The sequence below is a fragment of the Sitodiplosis mosellana genome, unplaced genomic scaffold (assembly GCF_009176505.1).
Source record: "Sitodiplosis mosellana isolate CC-2019 unplaced genomic scaffold, AAFC_SMos_1.0 Smas_scaffold_6226, whole genome shotgun sequence".
NCBI lineage: Eukaryota > Metazoa > Arthropoda > Insecta > Diptera > Cecidomyiidae > Sitodiplosis > Sitodiplosis mosellana.
In genome coordinates this window covers 19,500,411-19,523,589 of record NW_022601467.1, presented here as the reverse complement: position 1 = coordinate 19,523,589, position 23,179 = coordinate 19,500,411, and the positions used below count along the sequence as shown (strand labels likewise).

Here is a 23,179-nt window from a genome sequence, read left to right as displayed (position 1 = left end):
TTTGCGTTGAGAGAATATCAGAATGCAGCGAACAACTACACGATTTCAAGCTACGATCAACGACTGTCTAGACTCGAAATGCAATCGTTACAAAGACGACGCATCAACGCTTCAATGATGATCTTCTACGATCTCATCAATGATATTGTTCATTGCCCGCGCCTAAAAAACTTCGTCACCCAGAATACAAACGCAAGGAATACCCGAATTTCAGATTTATTTAAAATTGTCGACCAGCGATTAAGTATCACGAAAACCGCCCCTATCAACCAAATGTGTTCATACTCAAACCTGATTAAACCATTGTTTCAACAATCTTCTTCACGCAACAACTTTAAATCGTCACTCAAAAAGATTCCTGATAATGTCTTCAGGCTAAAGTCATTAGCTAATACCTACAACACGCATTTTTTTCCTAACCAAATGTGATTTACGCTATAAGCAGAAAAATGTATATTTTTTACTCATTCCATTTAATGTAACTATGCAGAATCATTTCTATTTACAATATTTATTATATTTTTTTTCAATCATGAGAATTGAATAAAAACAGCCAGTCTTTGGCGGTGTATTATTATTAAATCGCTATTAATCATGATTAAGTGATTGTGCAATTGATTAATTAATCATCGATGATGATTAAGTTGTTGTCTTAATCACAATGTCGCCGTGATTTACTGTGACAACTTAATCATGATTAAGTAAATTCTTAAATCTACACAATCATTTCGTTAATCACATCTTAATCATGATTAAGAATTTACTTAATCATGATTAACTATTTACTTAATCATGATTGAGTTGTCACAGTTAATCACGGCGACATCGTGATTAAGACAACAACTTAATCATCGATGATTAATTAATCAATTGCACAATCACTTAATCATGATTAATAGCGATAAAGTGATTAAGTGCCATCTTAATCACCCGAAAAATGATTGTGCAAGTGATTAAGTAATCGCAAAACGCCCACCTGTAGTTACTACAGTAACTAATTTTGACCATTTTCCACGAAATTTACCCATTTCAACCCATTTTCTGAAACATATTATAGCTTTGAGAGTACAGAATCGCTTCTGCGTGATCGTCTGAACAAATAACTTCTTGAATTGATAGGTAAAAAACCAATAATTACCGGAGTACTGGTGTAAAAACTAAGTTTCATCAAGAAATTCGTTCTTCCTGAAATGTGGGAACGCCTATAGTCATTAACTCCCGGCAGAAGCACCTTTACCCAAAACCATGGCCCATTATGAACTCAGGGCGGCCTAAACTATCGCCTGGCACTAATTTGGCTGATGTGCCAGATTAAAAAAAAACACGCGTCGGACGTCCGTATGCAAACTGAGGAATGGTACTGCTTCTTCTTCTTAACACATACTGTAAGTCGCCATATTGGAAGAAATAATGACAATACACTATAAATATTCAATATGGCCGCTTCCATTGTGCACGATTATGTGTACGATAGTGTGAAGAAGAAGAAGTAGTAGCATGCACAAAAAGTGTATTGGTTTTGATACGAATGGCGTCGGACGAGATCTATTGTGGTCAACAAATTTTCGAAAAAATCGTATTTTTTCAATTTTTCTGCGTTTTTGATTTTCTGCAAATTTTCTTCGCTTCGCTCCGCTCTGCGGTCTTGTTTCTTTCTGCAATTTGTTTTTCTGTAAAAAAAATTTCTGCGTTTTTTTTCTGCATTCGATACCGGATTTTTCCAAACATGTGATTGAAATATTCATTTTTCATCCAGGCCCGTCACATGTTTGCCAGCATTTCACACGTTCGAACGACATCTTCCTAGGCTGTCGTAAACTAACGTTTTTTCTGCTCAATGTTGAGTTGTGTCACTTTTGCTCGCAACTTTATCCTATTACAAAGAATTTTCACAAGGTGAACTATTGATATTGAAATTTATTCAGGTTCAAAGTCATGTCCATTCATATTTGTATTGATTTGAACATATGCAAAATCCTTGCGATAACAATATATTGAAATTCAAACAATAATAAACCTTTTTGTAGAGTTCAATTACCTTTCAGTCTATACTTGTACAAAAGCTGAAAAAAAAAACATTATTTGTCAATTAAGTGATGACTTTAATCGATTCAATAGAAACTTCAGTCGTGTGAATGGCTTTTATTCAATTCTAATTAAATGACATAGCTATGTGTAATCAAACATGACACCGTTAAACCATTAAAACTAAACTGAATCGAGTGCATGTAGAACAGCTGCGAACAAAAAAGTGGCGCTCATTATTCATTGTAGTCTATGAAAAGGTAATTTATTTGTTTAACGGCATTTTTTATTACAGGTATTTGAATTTATTGCTCAAAAACTTGGATGAAATTTGTTCTGACAAATACTGACTGTTGTGAGTTATTATTGATGGCTAGATTTTTTTTTTGTTTTCTTTCAATTATCATAGATATTTTATTATTAACCCATTTTCTACCAGCGTTCGATTTTTCGAACAAAGGCCATCCCTATTTATATGTCGACCTAGAGATAGGCAAGAATAACAGACATATACTCAAAAAGCAAGTGTTGAACATTATTTTTAATAATACTTAGGGAAGCCCAGGGTGGATTTAGAGGTAATAAAGAATCCCGGGCTAATGACCAATGTTCGAAAAATCGAACAAAAATTTTCCGGGGCATTTCTGGAAAACTACAAGACGAATTTTCCATCTGACATTTTTTTTTCATTTTTTCATGCCAAAATAACTCTAAATAGACTTATAGTTAATATTTTTAAATAAAGCATAACGGTTTTTGTTTGATTAGTTTGTGAGCCTACAAAAATATGGTTTGCAAACAAAAATTTTCCATATGACAGTTTTTACGGAGTTCCCAGGGAAAAATTATGCTATTGGGTCTGGGAATTAATCGTGTCGATTTTTCAAAAGATGGCGAACCTTGCATGGTTGTATCGGGCAATACTTTTTTCTTTTTCACATGAGTGGTCTAGTGTCAAACTACAAAAATCATCATCTATCATTTCATCGAAGTTTGGATAAACATTTTTTTTTGCGCCTTAAATATGTCAAATTTTGTACCGAAAAAGCAACATTTCCCGCAAGCATTAATTTTTTGCTTTCATTTGAAGAAAACTGCGGCTGAAGCGCATCGAATGTTGGTGGAAGCCTATGGTGAGCATGCTCCATCGGAACGTACATGTGAACGGTGGTTTTCACGGTTCAAAAGTGGTGATTTTAGCACGGAAGACAAGGAACGTCCCGGCCAGCCAAAAAAGTTTGAAGATGCGGAATTGGAGGCATTGCTCGATGAAGATTCGAGTCAAACTCAAGATGAGCTTGCCAGAGCATTGAATGTTGACCGAAGCACTGTTGGATATCGTTTAAGGGCCCTTGGTTTCATTCGCAAGTTGTCAAATTGGGTACCACATGAATTGACGCCAGCGCAAGCTGAAAGGCGTTTAGTGACTTGCGAAATGCTGCTCGCAAGGCACAAAAAAAGAGGTTTTCTGTATCGAATTGTCACTGGTGACGAAAAATGGATTCATTACGATAACCCCAAGCGCAAAGCATCGTATGTTAAGCCCGGCCAACCAGCAACATCACAGCCAAAACAAGAAATTCACGGCGACAAGGTAATGCTGTCTATTTGGTGGGATGAGGAGGGAGTGGTGTATTATGAGCTGCTGAGAAGTGGTCAAACCATCGATGGGCCTTTCTACCGACAACAATTGATACGTTTGAAACAAGCAATCAAAGAAAAACGCACGAAATGGGAGACCAGAAAAGAGACATTGATTTTCCTACATGACAATGCTCGGCCACACATTGAGAAATCGGTCAAAAACTACTTGGAAAATAGCGGATGGGAAGTTTTGGCTCACGCCCCGTATAGCCCAGACCTGGCTCCTTCCGACTACCATTTGTTTCGATCGATGCAAAACCATATGGACGGAGAGCGGTTCTCTTCAGTTGAAGAAATCCAAAATTGGCTCGATGCATTTATAGCCTCAAAAGATGAGGAATTTTTTAAGGCAGGCATCCGTCAATTGCCCACATTGTGGCAGAAGGTCATCGCTTCCGATGGACAATATTTTGATTGAAATGTAATTTCATTTTGGTATTCAAATAAATGTTTGAAAATTTAAAAAAATCGACAAAACTAATTCCCAGACCCAATAGATAGACTATTGGTTACTGATTTCGAACCCACTTTTGCACCTTGGTAGAAAATGGATTAAATATATGTAAATAAGAATAATTATAACATGAACATTTCATTGACTATAGAATTCGGCATCCAACTGTGTATTCCAGCGGGGAGCGCCATCTCGTTCATATATTCCATGATCTTTGATCATTTTGTACTTGCAATCACAAGCCACATTAAATTCAAGTACAAGCTTTGAACGATGAACTTAAATACCAGCCTGAACTTAAGATGTACTTACCACTTTGAAAAACTCACCGAACAACGTGTGAACTTTTTGCATAGTTGCGTAGCATAGCCGTTTAGTTGGATCCGCATGGGTCCGCTGTAATTTCATCGACCCTTTGTCAGAGCCATTGAATGCAAAAAGAAAGACGATTCGCTCTTAATTTTGTTTTATATTTATTTTAAAAAAATACAAGACAAAAAATATTGTTAAGTATTTGAATTTGAATTCTTTAACCAATCAGGTGATATTCTAATATCGATAGAAACATTTTTTTCCCTTTTTTTATTTAAAAAAAAAATGGTCATGAATTTATTAACATTTTTTCCGTCGTGCAAAGAGAGACATTTCTCTGAGATTTCATTTAAATGAATCGAAATAAAATGAACGCGAACATAGAACGGGGTTACAAAAAATAATTAATAATGTCATTAACTGGTGACATGTGAGGATCACATTTTCTCTTTGTATAGCATACACCCGCTCATAATATCTCATTTTCACTCTATTTATTTACTTGGTTTCGATTTTCTTGTGTTTTTTTTTGCTGTTTCTCTCATCTTAAAATTTAATTCCCCCGAATCGGTAAAACTGTTACATCTCCACTGACTAAACTTCTCCTTTTGTTCTGTTTAAATGTACGATGTTTTATTTATAAATAACGTACGTTTACTTCATTTCATTTCTATATGTGCAGAGTTATTGAATGCTGTGTTGTTGCTGTTTTTTTTATGATCTTGATCTGTGTAAAATTATTTTCTCTTTCTCTCTATTTTTTTTTAAACAATTGTTTATCCTTTTTTTTTAAATGAAAAATGAAAGTTTAGCTCTTCTTATATTTATAATTAAATTTTTTTTTCTTTTAACTTGGGATCTTCGGATTTTTTTAGAATCACACTGTATTTAGTGTATTTTGCGCATCGGATCGCATATAAATACTTTCTAAGCAAATCGCTATACACTATTTACTTAAAGTTCGTCTTTTGGTTGTACTTCGTCGCTTTCATCGACCTCAACTTCCTCCTGTGAATGAAAATGAAAGGAAAAGCAAGTGTTTTAGCATGCGTGAATCGAAATCAAATGGAATGGTAAAGGGTGGGCGTGGAGGAATACTTACAACATCTGGAACACCTTCACTGTCTTGGCCACCTGATTCCAAGAATTTGGTAAAACCTTCCAATGTACGTTCGCCATTGTAGTCAACAGCAACATTATCACCTTTTTTGTACAATTTGATTGTTGGGAATGATGTGATTTTGGTGTGTTCCAATTCGTTGGCAGTAGCATCAATCTTGGCAATAACAACAGTTTCTGAGTCAGCGAATTTCTCACCGAGTTGATCGTAGATTGGAGCCAATTGTTTGCAGTGACCACACCTAAAAACAAAGTATTTAGAAAAAAAAATGCGATTGATCTAGTTTGAGCTAGCTAATGGCTACGCCATATCAACTGGAAATATGGCCATGTGTAAAATGGAATGCTTACCATGGAGCATAGAATTCAACGAGTACATCTTTGTCTTTGTTGAAAACGATTTGATCGAAGTTGGATGAGACAAGTGTTTTGACTGGTGTTTTATCCCAATCTTCTGGCAATTTCTGTGACAAGAGATGTTGCTTCAATTTACCATCGATGTATGATTGCACGAAAGCTTCAATGTTATCGGCGTCCAATTCGCTGTTTTCTGGCTTGTATTTGGCCATATCTTCTTCCAAACGGATCAATCGCATTGATGGAACTTCTTCTTTTTCCATTCCAAAGAAGTCCAAGATACGTTTATGGTCTTCTTCATCGGCATTAATGGTGACAAACAAAACATCGTTACGGAATTTCTTGGCAACATCTTTGGCTTTGTCGGCGTATTTCTCCAAATGGCCGGCTTCTTTTGACACAAACATCAACAAATGGCTCTTGATGTCACCGCCGAAGATCTTTTGGGCTGATTCATGGTTGAATTCAACAATCAATGGTATTGAGTTGGCGGTCAAGAATTTCTTGATTTCGGCTTCGTTGCTTTCACCTTCGTACACGGCTTTACCTTCGTCGAATTGTTTGAACAAAATGATAGCTCCATCTTTAGCTTCGTATTTGCTATTTAAAAAAAAAATGGTCGAGAAAAAGAAAACAAATTTGGTTGCTAAGTATGTCTGTTTTGTTTAAATCGGTTGCAGCGCATGTGCTTTTTTCCTTCGTTCAAGTTACCTGAACACATCATCAGCTTCAGTAATGGCAAATGGATATTCATCGACGCCGCTGGCAACTGACAAGAAGGTCTTAGCTTCGGCTGATTCAGGATCCTTGAAGAAACCAAGAACAACGACTTTGTTTTCTTTGGTAAGGGCTTCGAATTCTTCAACAGTCTTGATTTCAGCGGCAGCTGGTCCAGTCTTCTTGGTAACCCAGGCAACAATTTCTTCGGATGTACGGCCACCGTTGTATTCAACTTCGTTTCCGTTTCGGAAGAATTTCAATGTTGGATAACCGCGAACACCGTATTCTTCGGCCAATGTTGATTCGATGGTGGCATCAACTTTGCCCAATTTAATTGATGAACCTTGCTTTTCGAGCGCTTGTGCGGCCTTTTCGTATTCGGGTGCCAATTGTTTACAGTGTCCGCACCATGGAGCATCTGTCCAAAAGAGATAGATAAAACCGAATCGTTAAAGACACATGCCGAACATTACCAGAACACTTAGAATGTGAAGATACATTTTTTTAATCACTATGAAATGTCTACAAATTGCCCTGCCATTTGTCAATAATTGTGAAAATGAAGAAAAAATAGTAACGTCATTCCGGAGACACATATTACACGATGCCGACTCGAAAATGTTGAACAGAGCCAATGCATTTTCTTCCGTGAAAATATGGTGCAATTACTTTTATTTGACACATCAAACTTCTTATCTATAAAAAAAAGTAGCAAAAAAAAACTTTGACAACGACTTTTGGTCGTTGCGTCGTTCTCCGAAAAAAAGTTTAAAATGATTTTACAAAAATCCAATTTAAAATTGTACGCCATAAACAGGGTGACTCAACAATTTCATTTTTTTTATCAAAATTTTCATCATTTTTTGTTAGGAAATTTGCCGAAAACACCCTTTTTTCTTCTTAAGTCTGCATCATATAACATGTGTAAGAAACGTAAAGCCGACGACTCATAAGATGTGTACAGTTGCTGTATTATTTGATGTGGTCGTTGTTGTTGTTGTTGCTGTTGGTATTCATATAACACGCTTATGTTGTGTATGTGGCAATTCGAACCGGAATATGTGCACACATAGAGAGATTGTTTAGAATAAAACCAAAGTTTATCATCCAGATATTAGAGGTTAGAAAATCTTTACGTCGCTTGTTGTCTCTTTCGTTATGTCCGGAATGAATTTAACGTACACACGACGCATACACGGAATGTATGTAGAAAGAAAAAGAAAGAGACGAATCGAATAGATAGGAAATGGAATGATACTTACAAAATTCGACCAAGATGAATTCATTTTCTTTGATTACGTTCTGGAAATTTGCCTGTGTAAGCACTAAAACACCACCTTCAACACTTGGTTCGGCATCGCACTGAACAAAGCCAGAGAATGCAAGTATGCATGTTGCTACGGCTAATAAATACATTTTGCGCCCGCTTGTTTGTTTCGAGATTACTCTACACCAACAGAAACGAAAAAATAAATGATGAAACGAACTAAAGAGTGTGCAAAAAAAAAGAGGAAGAGAAACCAAATTCCAAAATCAATGAATGTTAAATGAAAAATGACAAAATCTTGTTAATGTTCTGTGTTAATATAAGCTGAAGATTATTTTCACGTTAAAACTTCCGATTATGGATCAAGTCACAAAATACTAATGGAATCAAATTCGAGTACGAATGTTGAACAATAAGAAAAAAAATCAAGCAATTGGTTCTTTTTCTTGCTTTTTTTCCACAAGAAAATATGGTTATAATGCAGCTGATTTAAAATCAATTATTCATTGCTTTCTCATCAATCGAATGGTTCAAGTTAAAAAAATAATCGCCAAAAAATTCTAATTACTTTGAAATCGATGAGACGTAATGTGCTCCGTTAAAATGAACTAAAAACCAATCGGTTGCAAGTAAAATTTCCTACTGTCGAGATTTATTTCGCTGGCCTTTAAGTATTTTGTGAACTCTTTTTAAATGTTTAACGCTAGGCAATATGAACTCACACACACCGAACCGTACGACCGAACCAACCGACCGAGAATATGTGTATTATTGCTGAGTATTGCCACACGATGCTGTGTGTAGTGACGTTGCTTTTCCACGTCGTTCGCTCCGTTTCACATTGGTTGCCGAGAAGAAATAATACACAGCATTCAATTCGTGCGATGAAACAACAGCCGAAGAAGTAGAAAAAGCGTAGAAAAACAGTAAAACATGTAAATACAAATGGCCTACGTCGTCTGTTGCACCAATACTAGCGTCAATTGTCGGTTTCAATGCACACAGACATTGACATTCGACACGACAAATCCGTAACGTGGCATTACGTCGTATCATCGTGGGCACAATTCATTGGCTGATCAGATTTTTGTTGTCCACTCTCTATACGCTCTGATTTTATGTGTACATCATACACAGTGACAGCCGTGCCACCAATACATAGCCAACGTCACATTGCAGTGCGTGTGTATTGGTTTGTGCGGTTTGTATGGTGACAAGCAAAGCTTTGGATACACTTTACGTGTTCATTAGCTGACGTTCATTGTTGATGATACATTCGTTTGCCGGCACAATATTGTTTTGATGGACGCAACGCAACGATGTGGCTGAAATTTGTTGATTTTTATTTTTTTCCACGGCAAACAAATTAGAACAGTTTAATGACACTTTTTTTTCTGTTCGTTTTGGTCTTTTATTTTAAAACGTCACCACCAATCGGAATGCATATTTTCGGTTGCGATTTTTGTCTATTTTCCAGCCATATGGTTCATATGCTGCTGTATTGCATTACGATTTTGCCGCAATCCCACATTTGCATGATTATTTGCCGGAACGAAAGAAAGATGGTTTGCGACACTGCGTCGTATTGACAATGATGTGATATTCACAGTGTGTGCCACATATATATATATATATATATCGATGACGGTTCGCACAAACGTTTTACATGTCGAAATTTCCACTCACAAGGGATTGGGGCATGTTCCGAATTTAATGGCATTTCACAAGTCTTTATCCAGATCGAATTTCGTTGGTTTTCCAAAAAAAAAGAGAATTCGTTTCTGATAATTTACACCGTACAAATCCATAATTCCACAATCTGAAACCACATCATCGCTAAATTTAGTAAACAATCTTCTTTTTTTCTTCGGCATTCTGTTTCACCTTTGCCAACGCGAACAGTAGCGCAATGTGCAACGTAAAGTCTACAATTTGTTTTTTATTTACTTGATTGAATTTCATATTTCAAAATAATATTGAATTTTCTCCTTTTGTTTTTTTTTCCGCTTTCTTTTTTTTTGCCGCTGAAAATAAAATTAAACGGGAAGGTTCATGGACATGATGAGAAATGTGGACTTTCGTCGTGTCACCTTAAACTGTAGCTCAAGATAAAAACCAGCAAATACAACGTGTTGCAATTAATTACAGTTTATTGAGAAAATATTTTAAAAAAAAATGTTTCATTTGGATCAATCAAATTTGAATTACATTTGATGGTAGCAAAATTTCTTTTACCGTTTCATTATACATTGATGAAATGCCATTTATGTTTTATTTTTTGTTTATATGTCCGATATGTTTCATATGGGAAAAAAACCAAATACTTGATAAATGGTTTTTTTTACTATTTGGGCCGAGTTGTTTAACTACTGTTACGATTTTGGTGTTTCCCCTTTTATTTTTCATTCAATTTTTGATTAGACCGCTTCAGATATCGGATAAGCGATAATTACGCGTCGCTTATCATCATTCATGATGATGTGTCTCGCCCTTTTCACTTGCATTTTTCATATCTATATCTATGGTCGACTTAAAAGAAATTGATGGCAATTGTGGCAATGGCATTAATCATTCTTCCTCCTTTTTCTCCATTTCCTAATAAATATTCTATTCAAGTATCAAACAAGAAACACTGAGAACAACTATTATCGTCTAATTGTAGTAAACAAAATGAAAATTACGATGATTATTCTTAGAATGACATTACTAATGAGTTATTGCAAAAATGACATTTCCTTTTTTTTTCGTTTAAATTTTATTCTATTTTATAATTTGACTTCTGCTCAGCAAATTGAAACATGTAAAATTCGTTTTGTTTTTGTTATTATGCGTAGAGAACGAATATGTATATTGAATAGATGATTCATGTATGCATTTTTATACTTTATCCAAACGAATAAAAAAAAATCATTCTAATTCTCAAATTAAGAATTGATGGATTTGGTTATGTTTATGCAATGGATTTCTTTTTGAAACTTTGTTTTTTTTGTCATTTTTTTTCTTCGTTTATCAAAAAACATACAAAAGGCCATTAAATATCACATAATTTAGTTTTACATTTTTTTTTCTTCATCTTTGTCTCAGCATGAAATGAATTTCGAACTGAATTCGCAGGCGTGATATTTTATCGTTATAAATTTTTCTGTTCTTTCTTCTGAATTAAATGTAGACTAGAGTTACATTTCGAAAAAAAAATCAATCAATCATTGTCTAAATAACTAAATTCGAACAAGAAAAAACAATGGCATTTGAATAGGAAAAGCAAAATATTTGGTTTATGTTCCTCTTTGGATAATAGCAAATCGAGAATAAAAATAAAATGAAGAAATTCATTCTCTCGTTTAAATGGCTAAACAATGCTCTAGCATTACTATTCATCAAAATCTAAATATAATTTGTTTTTAATAATTGCATCATTGATTGATTGATATATATATATATATATGTATAAAAAAATTCATCTAAACCTGTCTCGTTAACGGCTTTTGTGTGTTCCATTGAACTAGGGTTTTTGTTTTTCTTTTAAAAAATAAAATGAAGAAAAAGAAAAAAAAAACCAAAAATAAATCTATGCTTTTTTTGGCTGACGATTAAAATTACTAGTGAGGTCCTCAAGCAATTCTTCGGTGCTGCGCTGTTCATTTTTGAATTTTTTCATGTATGTATCCGGTATGGACCAGTCCAAGAAGATTTTCACATTTGCCCGCAAGCGTTCAACTTCATGTAGTTTGGTGTCGGTGACTACATCTTGGCCGGCCATTTTAAGTGCATCCATCAGCACATTGTCAATCAATCGCTTATCAAATCCGAGCTGCTTGAGTCGATCCTGTGATGAAATCTTCTTCAATAGCACCGCAATCAGTAGCCGCATACGTGATAGTGTGGTTTCTTTGGTCGAGCATTTCGGTTCAACCGCTGCATGATGGCCACCAAATTGATCGTCAACCTGGTGCTCCGACACTTTTGGTGCTTTCGAACATTTGATTTTATGCTCCTGGAGTTCGTGCTTTGTTTTAAAATATTCCGAACAGAATTCACAATGGTAGACTTTGTCCATGCCATGAATGGCTCTCATATGCGTTTTCAAATGTGGCAATTGTGAGAATGCCGTCTCCGTGTCTTTGCACACCGAACATTTGAACGGCTTTTCGCCGGTGTGCTTACGAATGTGCAACTTCAGTACGCTCGAATGGGCAAACGCTTGCCAACACACCTGTTTTTATCCAAAATAGAAAAATATCATTAGCTTTGGAACATCTTGTTTCTTAGTTAAAATATTGTGAATACGAAAAAATTTCTACATTTCATACCTGACATCGGTATGGTCGTTCACCCGAGTGGATGCGCTGATGAACGATTAGCTGGGATTTTTGTGAGAATGTTGCACCACAATTGGCGCATCCGTGCGATTTAACATTTTCATGTGTTCGCATGTGCTGCGGCAAATGACCCTTGAATGTTCGTGAGCAAATGCTGCAGAAAAAGGCCTTCACATTCTCATGGAAGCATGTCAAGTGTTTTTTCAAAGCATCTGGCCGTACAAATGATTTACCACAAAGATGGCACGTATAGTCACGAACATTCAAGTGGCTTTTTACATGCAATTTCAAATTGACCGAACACGAAAATGAATTCGAGCATTGGGTGCAACGATATTTCTTCACGCCCGAATGGCTTGCCAGGTGCTGGGTCAACTGTAAATTCGGGGAAAAAAATACATCGTATTAAAATCATTGAGAAGGGAACAGAAAAATTGGCGAATGTAATGTAAATAAATGGGCATTGCACCGACCTGGCCACCACGAGCGAAGCGCTTGAAGCAAATTTTGCAGTGGTAAGGTTTCTCGCCACTATGTAGTCGCATGTGCAGTCGAAGTCGTTCTTTGATCGGAAACGATTTGTTGCAATAGTAGCATGTAAATGTTTCGGAAGTGCCATGTTGCGAAGCGATGTGATTTTTCAGGCATCCACCCTGTCGAAATCGTTGGCCACAGTGCTGGCACTCGAATGGTCGCTCATCGGTATGGATGCGAATGTGTTTGCGCAAATCGTTGCCACCTAAAAACTCTTTGTCACAGAAGTTACAAATATATCTACGTTTAGTACGGATGCGCTTCGTCTTTGGTTTTGTTGATGAATTCGTATCGGTTTTGTCATCACTACTATCAATCGGATCAGTATCCTCCACAATGTTATCATGATCGTTATTATTATGGCTACCGTTAATATGATTACTGTTACCAACACCATTTTTACTATCTCTAATTATTGATTTTGAACCGCGAACTTTTCGACCATTGTCCACAACATCGTCCGTATCGTTTGTTGGTTGCGGAGACAACGCAGATGGTAGTGGTGATGGTGGTGGTGGTGATGATGATGGTGATGGTGGTGGAGGAGGAGAAGATGGAAGCGGAGTCGTTTTACTTTTCTTGTTGCCGATTGTAGCACGGTTGTTATCTGGAATAGTGCGTTTTGTGCGCGTTTTCACACCACCTACATTCGATATTGTATTACGTGATCCTAGTCGCATGCTACTGCGTCTTGTTCGATTGGCCTGTGTATCCGAACCCATCGAATTGTCGCTAGTTGCATTTTCATGGGATTGATCACTGTTATTTGTACTCAATTTCTTTCCACCCTGAACCGAAATTTTGTTAGTTGAAGGCGATCGTTTGGGGTTTGTTGTTGCCGGGCCGCGCAACTGATAGGAACGTTTTGATGAAGTTGCACCAGTAACCATTATCCCTTTAGTATCGATAACATTAGCGCGTTTCATACTGCTTAATTCTTACTTTGTATGGATGACCGTTTTCAACAATCCATATCTCATGGGAATGATGTTGTTCATTCGGGATTTGAATTTGTTGTATATACGTATGCGTGTTTGTGTGTCTATGTATGTTTTTTTTTGGTTTATTTCGATCGAAGCTGTTTTCTAAGTTTCGCTTACTTCTGTGTAAATGTTTTCGCAAGTGTTATTCTAGCGTTCACAGTACCGCCACCATTAGCAATTTCTAATTTTATATAAAGAATAAGAAGAAGAAGAAGAAGAAGAAGAAATAGAAGGAAAATGGATTTGGTTCGTCTAACAACATTTTCAGGTTTTTCTATGTGTTATACATTTGTGAATGATAATTACTGTTTTACGCACAATCAGTCAAAGTCTATTGTTTTTTTTTGTTTATTCGTTCGAGGCCAAAAATGGTGCCGTCAAACACCCAAACAATCGATAAAAATTAAACTGAACAACCTTTTTACGTTGATAAAATTGAAGTCTTTGTTCAAATTTTTCTTTCGTTTCTCTCTCTCTCTCTCTCTCTCTCTCTCTTCCAATTATGTATGCACATATGAAGTGGTGAAAAAATATGCACATCTTATTTGCATTTAACAGAAATAAAATAAGAATAAGGTTAATAAAATCCCAGACCATTTCGTTGACTCGAATTTACTAAATACATAATGTGCAATGATTGATAAGGAAAAGTGTTTTAGTATCGTTTAGTTGTTGAGTAGTAAACGGTACTTTATACCCATGTTCACTATAAAATTGTTCGCATTACATTGTTTAACTCGTTAATATTAATTGTGTTACAATTTGGTTTGAATTTTAAAGTCAAATTACTGATCAAACAACTAAGCCGCTAGCCTATTGTACCATATGGATATGTGTGGAATAAACGAATTTATTTTGAAAAAAAAAAACATGGAAAAAATTAAGTAATAAAAAAGGAATGAGCATGCATTACAAAACCCTCGAATATAATTAATTGACTTGGCCTATGATCAAATCGAAGAAAAAAATATTATCCAAAAAATTACGCGTGAAATTTTTTCAAAATAAAAAAAACCAAAATCTTTTCTTATCATTTCATTTCTTTTTTCAAACTTCAAACGATGATTACAGCAAAAATCAAAACGAAACCTAAATCCATTCAGTTGGTTCTAACAAGAAAAAAATATGTCTGCAACATATCAAATGATTTCAATGATCGGTTAAACGACCAAATAAAAATTACCCAATGGAATTTACACATCGAAATTTTACGCTCGATTTATTATGGAATTCGATCGACGGAATCGTAAATGACATAACATTTTGCATTGAATGCAAAAGAAATGTGTGTTTTTTTTTTTTTGGTTTTGTTTTTCTATTAGGCCCAAATGGGTCTATTATTTCGAGTGCGTTGATTTGTAACAAGCCTCCATTCGAGTGCAGTGAAAACTAGGATTAATTCTATATTTAAAGCACAATAATGCACTACACTCACCAATTCCGATTGGCGTCGTCTGAGTTGATTAACGTTCTCGCCACTATTTTTTCCTGGTTTTCATTTAGTTTTATTCGTTTGCACAAAATGGCATGTAAATACCATTCAATGACCACGACGATATAAATGTGTTTTTTTGGGGCTAGACCAAAGAAGATCGCTGATTTTTGGGCGAAAATAAATTTTGAGAAAGAATGAACGAAAAATTTGTTGTAAACAAGAAACTCGCTCCACTAAAAATGACATACGATGTCAGTTTCAGTTTCGTGCCCATTCGTGTGTGTGTGTGTGTGGGTCAATAGGTGTGTGTACACATTATACGAATGTGTCGTAGTTTGTGATTGTTATGATATCAACACACAATCAACTATTGTTCGGCGCATGCGCAATTTATCATGTAAAATTGATGAAATTAACATTTTATTGCAACGCATTTGTTTCAAAGTCATCAGTTAATTGCGTTAAATTAATCTATGAATGTCGATTAAATTCTAATTGTTTCGTTTGCTCCATACATTAGTTGGAATTTGTTTGTTTGATTGCGATGCAGCCGACACAATTTCATACAGATGGCGCTATCAAATCAATGGCAGCACATGTACGATTTGAGTTTAGCTTGTATTTGAAACGACAAATGTCACATTTTTACATCGGTCTAAATGTCGACTTTTGAACACAACGCGTGAGAAACACATACAGCCCGCTATAACCACGATTCGAGCATTTTGCCAAGGATCAAACAATCATTTCAACGACAATAAATTGCCAAATTAACTCGTCAACATGTCTGGTGTTTTATTCGAAGATATTTTCAATGTAAAAGACATGGATCCGGAGGGTAAAAAATTCGATCGTGTCAGTCGTTTGCATTGCGAGTCTGAATCATTCAAAATGGACTTGATTTTGGACATCAATTCATGGTTGTATCCAATGGAATTGGGAGACAAATTCCGTTTGGTTCTGGCCACAACATTGCGTGAAGATGGTTATCCAGGTAAATGATTATTTCTATAACCAATAATATTTTCATCACTTGCATATAATAGAGCCAGCCAACGAGTGAATGACCATGTTTTGACTGTTTACAGATAGCGGTGAATACAATCCAATCGAAACAGAAGACTCACGTGCCGACAGCTTTGAATACGTAATGTACGGGAAAATCTACCGGATCGAAGGCGACGAAGCTCACAATGAAGCATCCAGCCGATTGTCCGCATATGTGTCGTACGGTGGGCTTCTGATGCGGCTGCAAGGCGATGCAAATAATTTACACGGTTTTGAAGTTGATCAACACATTTATCTTTTAATGAAAAAATTGGCGTTCTAATCGAATGATACCACACAAATTTTGGTGTATTTTTTTTAAGTATAAATAAACTACATTTAACGATTTTTCTAGAACAAGAAAATTAAGTTTATCTTTTTCGTCTTATCCGAATTGGGCTAACTAATGACTTCTAGAATTGATCGCAGATTTTTCAATTTCCGTTGCCTCGGCCAATTTTCTGATGAGTTTTCGAAGGGCATTCCGTTTGAGACGGGCGCCATTCAAGCGAAATTCCACTTCTGGGTCGATGATTTCACGAATTTCAAATGTATCGGTCAAGAACTTTTCCGCATTTGCAAGCAAATGGATGCCACAATCGAAATTGTTCACCTATTTTGGAAGAAAAAATACAATTAAAAAAATCAATTATTCCCAAGGCGAAAAGTTGTTCGAAAGAAAATTCTAAATTACCTGTTCTTTGACATCGACGTCAACGTTTTGCAAACGAGTTGTTAGATTGCCAATTTCCTCCTCTGACATGTGTCTTTGGACAACGCAAGCACATCGAATGAAATTCCGTAGATACCGTAACATTTGCGGTTTTTTGTCGTGAGCATGAAGTGGCATTGAGTCCAAGGTGAGTATTCGAGATCGTCTGCGCATTGCAGATTCACCATGTTTGCCGCCAACATTCATCGGATAGCAAATGATCATGAGAAACCAATGTTCATCTATATTGACTGGAACCAGCAGAAAGTCCTTTTCAAAGATGTTGACGCGTCGCAGCCATCGAACAGTGCGTGCTTCGTCCATTTGATCCAGTGCTTCGGAGAAGAAACTATCGAATATGTGCACTCTGCGCTGTTGTTCTGGCGTCAACATCATACGGTACATGTACTTGAGATAGAAGTTGATGATTTTATCGTTGAGATATCGGTGTGCTCGTAAACAATTCAGATCATCTTCGGTGATTTCTATATTATCGAAGGTTAATATCACCTCCGAATTATTCGACATTGTTGAATCAATCCCAATACGTTTTCACATCCCAAAATTTGCGGTTTTAATTGATGAGACTCGGCAAAAGTTTTGATCGTTACCTCAAATGTATACAAATGGTTGCGTGTGCGCCATTCAAACGAAACGTATTGCTGTCAGTGAGGGGAATGTCAAAATCCGAGTGAGCCGTGTTCGTCGTGTTCGCATGCAGAAAAACTCACGCGTGATTGAGTGTAGTTGAGATATTGATTTAAATTAGCCCCGTATACGAAGTGAACGTATTCGGTACCATTACATTCCGTGACATATGTCATTGCGAACCACGATTCTTCCGACAGGCTGGTTCACTTGTTTCAGCACAAACAATTTGTAATATCACCTATCATTTAAATCGTGTTGTGCATCCGTCGTACGCATTAGTCGACTGAAAAAAAAGAATCTTTCAGATTTTCATCACACCACCGAAGTTCATTAGCTCGAAAATTGAAAAATGTTGTCAAACGTGCGTATGCTGACTCGTCGCGCTTTTTCCACATCGCATAAATTGGCTGCACAACAGCTTACCGTTCGCGATGCATTGAACCAGGCGATGGACGAAGAAATGGAAAAAGATGAACGTGTGTTTATCTTAGGTGAAGAAGTGGCCCAATACGATGGTGCATACAAGGTAGATATAACCGATAGAAAGAAAAAATCTAAACAGAAATCAATTTGGATTTTGACAGAAATGATAAGCAAATTAAGTGGTCTAATGCGGCAAAGTGAGGCAAAAAAAACCGTGCCATGCGATTACGTAAACATACGTGAGTGAAAAGTTTGTGGTTTATACTTTGGGGTTATTCAATGTCAATACAATTCGACTGTTATAACATGCAGCCCTTAAATATTTTGGTTAAGCATGTGATATGTGCTTCAAACATTTTTTTTTTCTATTGAAATCAAACATCGATTCATCATTTCAATTATATAATGTATCCCTTGGATGGAATTTGACATTTCGTTCAAAGCAGATGATTTATTTTTCGAATTCAAATATTCCGTGAAACGTCCGGGCGACTAGATCAAAATACATTTCGAATGAATGTTTTTTGAATAATATTGATGATTCCTAAAATTCAGATCGAAAAATAATTTTTTTTTCAGTTTTGATTTTGTCAAATTCAAAAATTATTTGAATTTTGCGCCATAGACAATCTCCCAAGAGCAATCAAAATCAAACCACTTCAACCTTCGGTTGAACTTTTCGTGTGTGTGTGTGTGTGTGTGTATAATTTACAATACACGCATTGACACTTCACAACCAAGCATCGCTCAACAGGAAGAGTGATCTAGTGTTCTGCCAGTTTGATTGCCATTTCTTATCAATATATAAATTGTTTGCTGCATTCTATTATCATTCGATAGAGAGATGTTGAATGAAATGTCTGGCGATCACTTGAACGCCGTTAAAAGTGAATGATTATTGTTATTATTCCAACAGGTTTCCAGAGGCTTGTGGAAAAAGTATGGTGATAAGCGTGTCATTGATACTCCAATTACTGAAATGGGCTTTGCCGGTATCGCTGTTGGTGCTGCCATGGCCGGACTTCGACCAATTTGTGAGTTCATGACATTCAACTTTTCCATGCAGGCCATCGATCAGGTGAATATTCAAACACAATTTCCCACACGTGCCCTCTCCCCCTTTATCTCGATTCTAAATTGATTTTTTTTTTCGTCAACATTTTCTGTGCTCGTTGAACACAGGTGATAAACTCGGCAGCCAAAACATTCTACATGTCAGCTGGTACTGTAAATGTGCCGATTGTTTTCCGTGGTCCAAACGGTGCTGCTGCTGGTGTAGGCGCACAGCATTCACAGTGCTTTGCCGCTTGGTTCGCTCATTGTCCTGGATTGAAAGTCATTTCGCCATATGACAGTGAAGATGCAAAAGGTAAATGTACACACAGCGAATATCCCTTCATCACAATGGGAGTTTTCTTTCCCTTCAAAATTTGAAACATTCTTTCTCTCTTTTTCATCGAAGGTTTGCTGAAAGCTGCCATCCGTGATCCGGATCCAGTTGTATTCTTGGAAAATGAAATGGTGTATGGTGTTCAATATCCAGTATCGGATCAAGTATTGGACAAAGAGTTTGTGTTGCCAATTGGCAAAGCCAAGGTGCAACGGCCCGGAAAGCATGTTACAATTGTTGCTCATTCAAGACCTGTCGAAGCGGCCCTCCAAGCAGCTAACGAATTGGCTGGCGCCGGAATCGAAGCTGAAGTCATTAATTTGCGTTCAGTGCGACCACTCGATGCAGAAACGATCTTCAAATCTGTTCAAAAAACAAATCATCTCGTCACTGTTGAAGGCGGTTGGCCACAATGCGGTATGTGATTAAGACGATGGCATGTTGGCCCATTTCAATGAAAATTAAATGCGATGTTTTTTTTTTTATTTCAGGTATTGGATCTGAAATTTGCGCTAGATTAATGGAACACGAAACATTTTTCCATCTCGATTCTCCAGTCATCCGCGTTACCGGTACGTACAAATTTTCGTGAAGAGAATTTTTTTTTTTAATTTATACTCCCTCTGGATAACTCTCATCTATTAATGCATTGTGTTTCTTATCTGATTAGGTGCTGATGTGCCCATGCCATATGCACAGACATTAGAAGCCGCTGCTTTACCACAAGCCAAAGATATCGTGGCAGCCGTTAAGAAAGTGTTGAATGTTAAATAGATACGCGAGACGACGTTGAAAATAAATTTTTAAAATTAAAGACATGTCTGACGTAAATTTTTAAATTGATATTGTCACATCGGAGTCTCTATTTGTCGGAGGCGTATATGTAATTGTAAATATTCATCGAAAGAGATTTTGGAGGAATAAAATTCATCTAAAATAATTATGCGTAAAATATTAAAAAAAATATGCACATTTTTTATGATGTTTTTTGTCCTTTTTTTTATTATCATTCACCTTATCTCATTCGAAAATGCTTTGTTTTATTGCAAACACGTGGAGCATTCAATTAATGATATTCATGTTATTCATCGACAAAATTGTGTTCAGCACACATATCACACGGTGGCCACACATCGGATGGCGTAAAGTTTTATTTCCACTTGAACTGACGCTGTCCAGAGTCAAAAATCATGTTTCCGCCAGCTTCAAATGCTTCATTGCTTTTTATCAGTTGTTTCATTGGGTTTAAGCACTTCAGCAACGGATTCTTGTGCATCAAGCCATCCATTGTACTTTGGATTTACAACGTAGCGCTTGGTGGCGTTACATTTGTTGCACTTGATCAGACATGAATTAACGTCGTCCCGGTGCTCATCTTGAATTGACAATTCGGCAGACACACCCGGTCTCAACATTAGGCCACATTGTTTGCATATCGTTCGTTTCATTTCTGGCTCCCTGAAAATGTACACAAACAAAAACACAATTGACAATGATAAATTTGACAAGACGGGTTTGCTGTTGGGCTTACATTCGTTGCAGTGATTTTTTCGAAATCAATTTGCACTGTGCACCATAGTAACAGGATAGAGCTTTGGATTTGGGTATGATTTGAGATGCCGCTTGGTACAAAAAATTCATGCGCTCAAACGTGTCTTTGCCTTGACACAATTTTTTCGACTTATCTCCCATCACTGATTACCTCTATCTTGAAATATATTTAAAGTGAATTATTACTTTTGTGGGATTTTCCATTAACTTCATCGATTCGACACGACGCATGTAATTACTTCAACAAAACGTAAACAATTATCAATTTTTGTGAACCTAACCTCAACATAATTGACAATCGATGCAAGGAGAAATATAACCGGTCAATTTGAATTTCAACAAGATGAAACCACTGCAAATCTTTCAATCACAGTTTTTTTGTCATTTTATTTTCGAGATTCGAGTCTATTTAACAAGTAAAACATTTTCTTGCATTGCATGCAATGAGAATTAAAATTTTCATTTTCTTATGATTAAATTGAATGTTCAAAATCTTTGCCATGTCTTTATTCGTTGAACTTGGTTTAGTTAGTCAATTGAATTTTAAGAAAATAGCAACAATTAAAAATTGTATGGAAAACAGTTAAAATGAATGCATGATTCAAATGAAAAGTGCCGAAAAACGAGTGTTATGCATATATTTGACACATATGAAAAAGAAAAGAAAAAAAAAACATAAAAGGCTGACATATGTATTGTCAAACTAATAGTGTCAACAGTGTGGACTCAATCATTCACCGTTGAACAAATGGTAAACAAAAAATTGAACATTTTTGCCTAAAGAGTCTTGTAGTCAAAAGACTGTTTTGTAGAGGCGATAAATGAATTAAAGTGCACTTTTTATTGAGGAATATTTTATAAATATCAGTCTTCGAATGATCGATCATCATGGAAATGCCACTATTCAAAAACAACAAAACTGAACCGTGTAGTCTTCCTTGTGAACAGTTGTTGGTTGCTGACATAGAAATAAAACAAGAATCGGAGATAGAAATAGGCGAAATAGACGAAACAACATTTTTGCAAGGATACCCAGAATCGTCGGAAATAGGCAGCAATTCAAATAATCTCAAGTCGATCGAAGACGTTACGATTTACGATCAAATCATCAAAGAAGAACCAGTATTCTACGATGAAGTTAATAGTCAAGTTTTGTCATATCCAGAAACTGAAGAAAAAACATCGAAAGCAGCATTCGAACGATTCTCAAACAAAAAAGTCTCATGAACAACAGGATTCCGATGCACAGCAAATGAACAGTTTGCAAAGCCAAACTACAGATAGCAAGCTAAAATGCAGGTATTGTCTCAGAAACTTCAATACGATCCAACGTGTCGAAAAGCATGAGCGAATCCACACAAACGACCATCCATTCAAATGTTCGGTATGCTCCAAAGGCTATAACAACAAAACTCATTTTGAAGCACATTTACGAGTTCACACGGGTGAAAAACCATTCAGCTGCGAACTTTGCGGGATAAAATTTCGATCGTATATGATGCTATACAATCATAAGAAGGCCCATGTCAAAGGGAAAACACTCCCAGAGCCGATCCCGCAGCGGTCAAACGAAATTGTTGAACACGTTGAACCGACTGACTTTCCCGAATTCCGCCTTTTCGAATGTTATTTGTGTGGACTCCGTTGCCAATCAGGTGGTAGTCCCGCAAATCTACTCAAAGTACATATGCGAGAAGAACATTTCGGTAGAAAAACTTATCAGTGTGAGATTTGTTCGAAGAAATTTGCGCGCAAAAAAATACAAGCATGAGTGTAAATATTGTCACAAGAAATATTCAACGCTGAGAATCTTGCGAAACCATATTCGAACCCACACCGGAATTAAACCCTATGAATGTGAACATTGTGGAAGAGGATTTCTTCGGCAGGCGGATATGTTTCGACACACGCTCATACACACCGGCGAAAGGCCTTACAAATGTGATATTTGCGAAGCAACTTTTTCACGCAATCATTTACTTACTGATCACAAACGAAATATACATTTTTTACGGAACAATAAACGTAACTCAGTGTAACCTAAGTTTGAACTACGTAATACATAATAACTGGTTTTCAGGAGGAGAAATTAATAAAATAAAATGTTTGTTAAGAAAGAAACATCGACGCATTCATTTGTTTATATAATTTTCCCAATATTTATGTGATTTGTCAAAAAAAACTATGCTATACTTATCTTGTCTGTCCACTTATAAATGAGAATTCTAATTCGATG

The 23,179-nt window shown here is 36.3% G+C and overlaps 6 protein-coding genes and 1 long non-coding RNA gene across 13 annotated transcripts; 3 read left to right on the top strand and 4 right to left on the bottom strand.

Moving 5' to 3' along the window:
- Positions 1-4,577: 4,577 nt before the first annotated feature.
- On the bottom strand, positions 4,578-8,918 carry LOC129578742 (protein disulfide-isomerase). Of its 6 annotated transcripts, none has more exons than XM_055467778.1 (6): positions 8,627-8,918; positions 7,894-8,117; positions 6,623-7,049; positions 5,906-6,511; positions 5,538-5,796; positions 4,578-5,443 (listed from the first exon to the last, which is right to left on the bottom strand). In XM_055467778.1, the coding sequence occupies exons 2-6, from the start codon at positions 8,045-8,047 to the stop codon at positions 5,390-5,392; spliced, it is 1,500 nt and encodes a 499-aa protein (XP_055323753.1). In that variant the 5' UTR covers positions 8,048-8,117; positions 8,627-8,918; the 3' UTR covers positions 4,578-5,389. The 6 variants fall into 6 exon arrangements, with proteins under 6 accessions (XP_055323753.1, XP_055323750.1, XP_055323751.1 ...); XM_055467775.1 differs by having other exon boundaries at positions 8,467-8,903; XM_055467776.1 differs by having other exon boundaries at positions 7,894-8,078; positions 8,467-8,854.
- A 119-nt stretch (positions 8,919-9,037) lies between these two features.
- Positions 9,038-11,465, top strand: LOC129578747 (uncharacterized). Its single transcript, XR_008689134.1, has 2 exons — positions 9,038-9,816; positions 9,947-11,465. It is a non-coding gene; the product is annotated as an uncharacterized LOC129578747 (long non-coding RNA).
- Positions 10,031-15,483, bottom strand: LOC129578741 (zinc finger protein 3). 2 transcript variants are annotated; one of them, XM_055467774.1, is made up of 4 exons: positions 15,170-15,483; positions 12,691-13,915; positions 12,209-12,592; positions 10,031-12,111 (listed from the first exon to the last, which is right to left on the bottom strand). In XM_055467774.1, the coding sequence occupies exons 2-4, from the start codon at positions 13,675-13,677 to the stop codon at positions 11,467-11,469; spliced, it is 2,016 nt and encodes a 671-aa protein (XP_055323749.1). In that variant the 5' UTR covers positions 13,678-13,915; positions 15,170-15,483; the 3' UTR covers positions 10,031-11,466. The 2 variants fall into 2 exon arrangements, with proteins under 2 accessions (XP_055323749.1, XP_055323748.1); XM_055467773.1 differs by having other exon boundaries at positions 12,691-14,274; positions 15,170-15,449.
- A 243-nt stretch (positions 15,484-15,726) lies between these two features.
- LOC129578746 (DNA-directed RNA polymerases I, II, and III subunit RPABC3) lies at positions 15,727-16,499 on the top strand. The gene is made up of 2 exons (XM_055467784.1): positions 15,727-16,163; positions 16,258-16,499. Exons 1-2 carry the CDS (start codon positions 15,953-15,955, stop codon positions 16,497-16,499), a joined length of 453 nt encoding a protein of 150 aa, XP_055323759.1. The 5' UTR covers positions 15,727-15,952.
- On the bottom strand, positions 16,448-17,593 carry LOC129578745 (uncharacterized). Its single transcript, XM_055467782.1, has 2 exons — positions 16,911-17,593; positions 16,448-16,829 (listed from the first exon to the last, which is right to left on the bottom strand). The coding sequence occupies exons 1-2, from the start codon at positions 17,454-17,456 to the stop codon at positions 16,620-16,622; spliced, it is 756 nt and encodes a 251-aa protein (XP_055323757.1). The 5' UTR covers positions 17,457-17,593; the 3' UTR covers positions 16,448-16,619.
- Positions 17,594-17,706: 113 nt separating this feature from the next.
- LOC129578744 (pyruvate dehydrogenase E1 component subunit beta, mitochondrial) lies at positions 17,707-20,332 on the top strand. The gene is made up of 6 exons (XM_055467781.1): positions 17,707-18,105; positions 18,919-19,080; positions 19,185-19,371; positions 19,465-19,809; positions 19,884-19,964; positions 20,063-20,332. The coding sequence occupies exons 1-6, from the start codon at positions 17,929-17,931 to the stop codon at positions 20,164-20,166; spliced, it is 1,056 nt and encodes a 351-aa protein (XP_055323756.1). The 5' UTR covers positions 17,707-17,928; the 3' UTR covers positions 20,167-20,332.
- Positions 20,333-20,391: 59 nt separating this feature from the next.
- On the bottom strand, positions 20,392-21,698 carry LOC129578740 (uncharacterized). Its single transcript, XM_055467772.1, has 3 exons — positions 21,225-21,698; positions 20,924-21,100; positions 20,392-20,850 (listed from the first exon to the last, which is right to left on the bottom strand). Exons 2-3 carry the CDS (start codon positions 21,082-21,084, stop codon positions 20,607-20,609), a joined length of 405 nt encoding a protein of 134 aa, XP_055323747.1. The 5' UTR covers positions 21,085-21,100; positions 21,225-21,698; the 3' UTR covers positions 20,392-20,606.
- Positions 21,699-23,179: the final 1,481 nt, after the last annotated feature.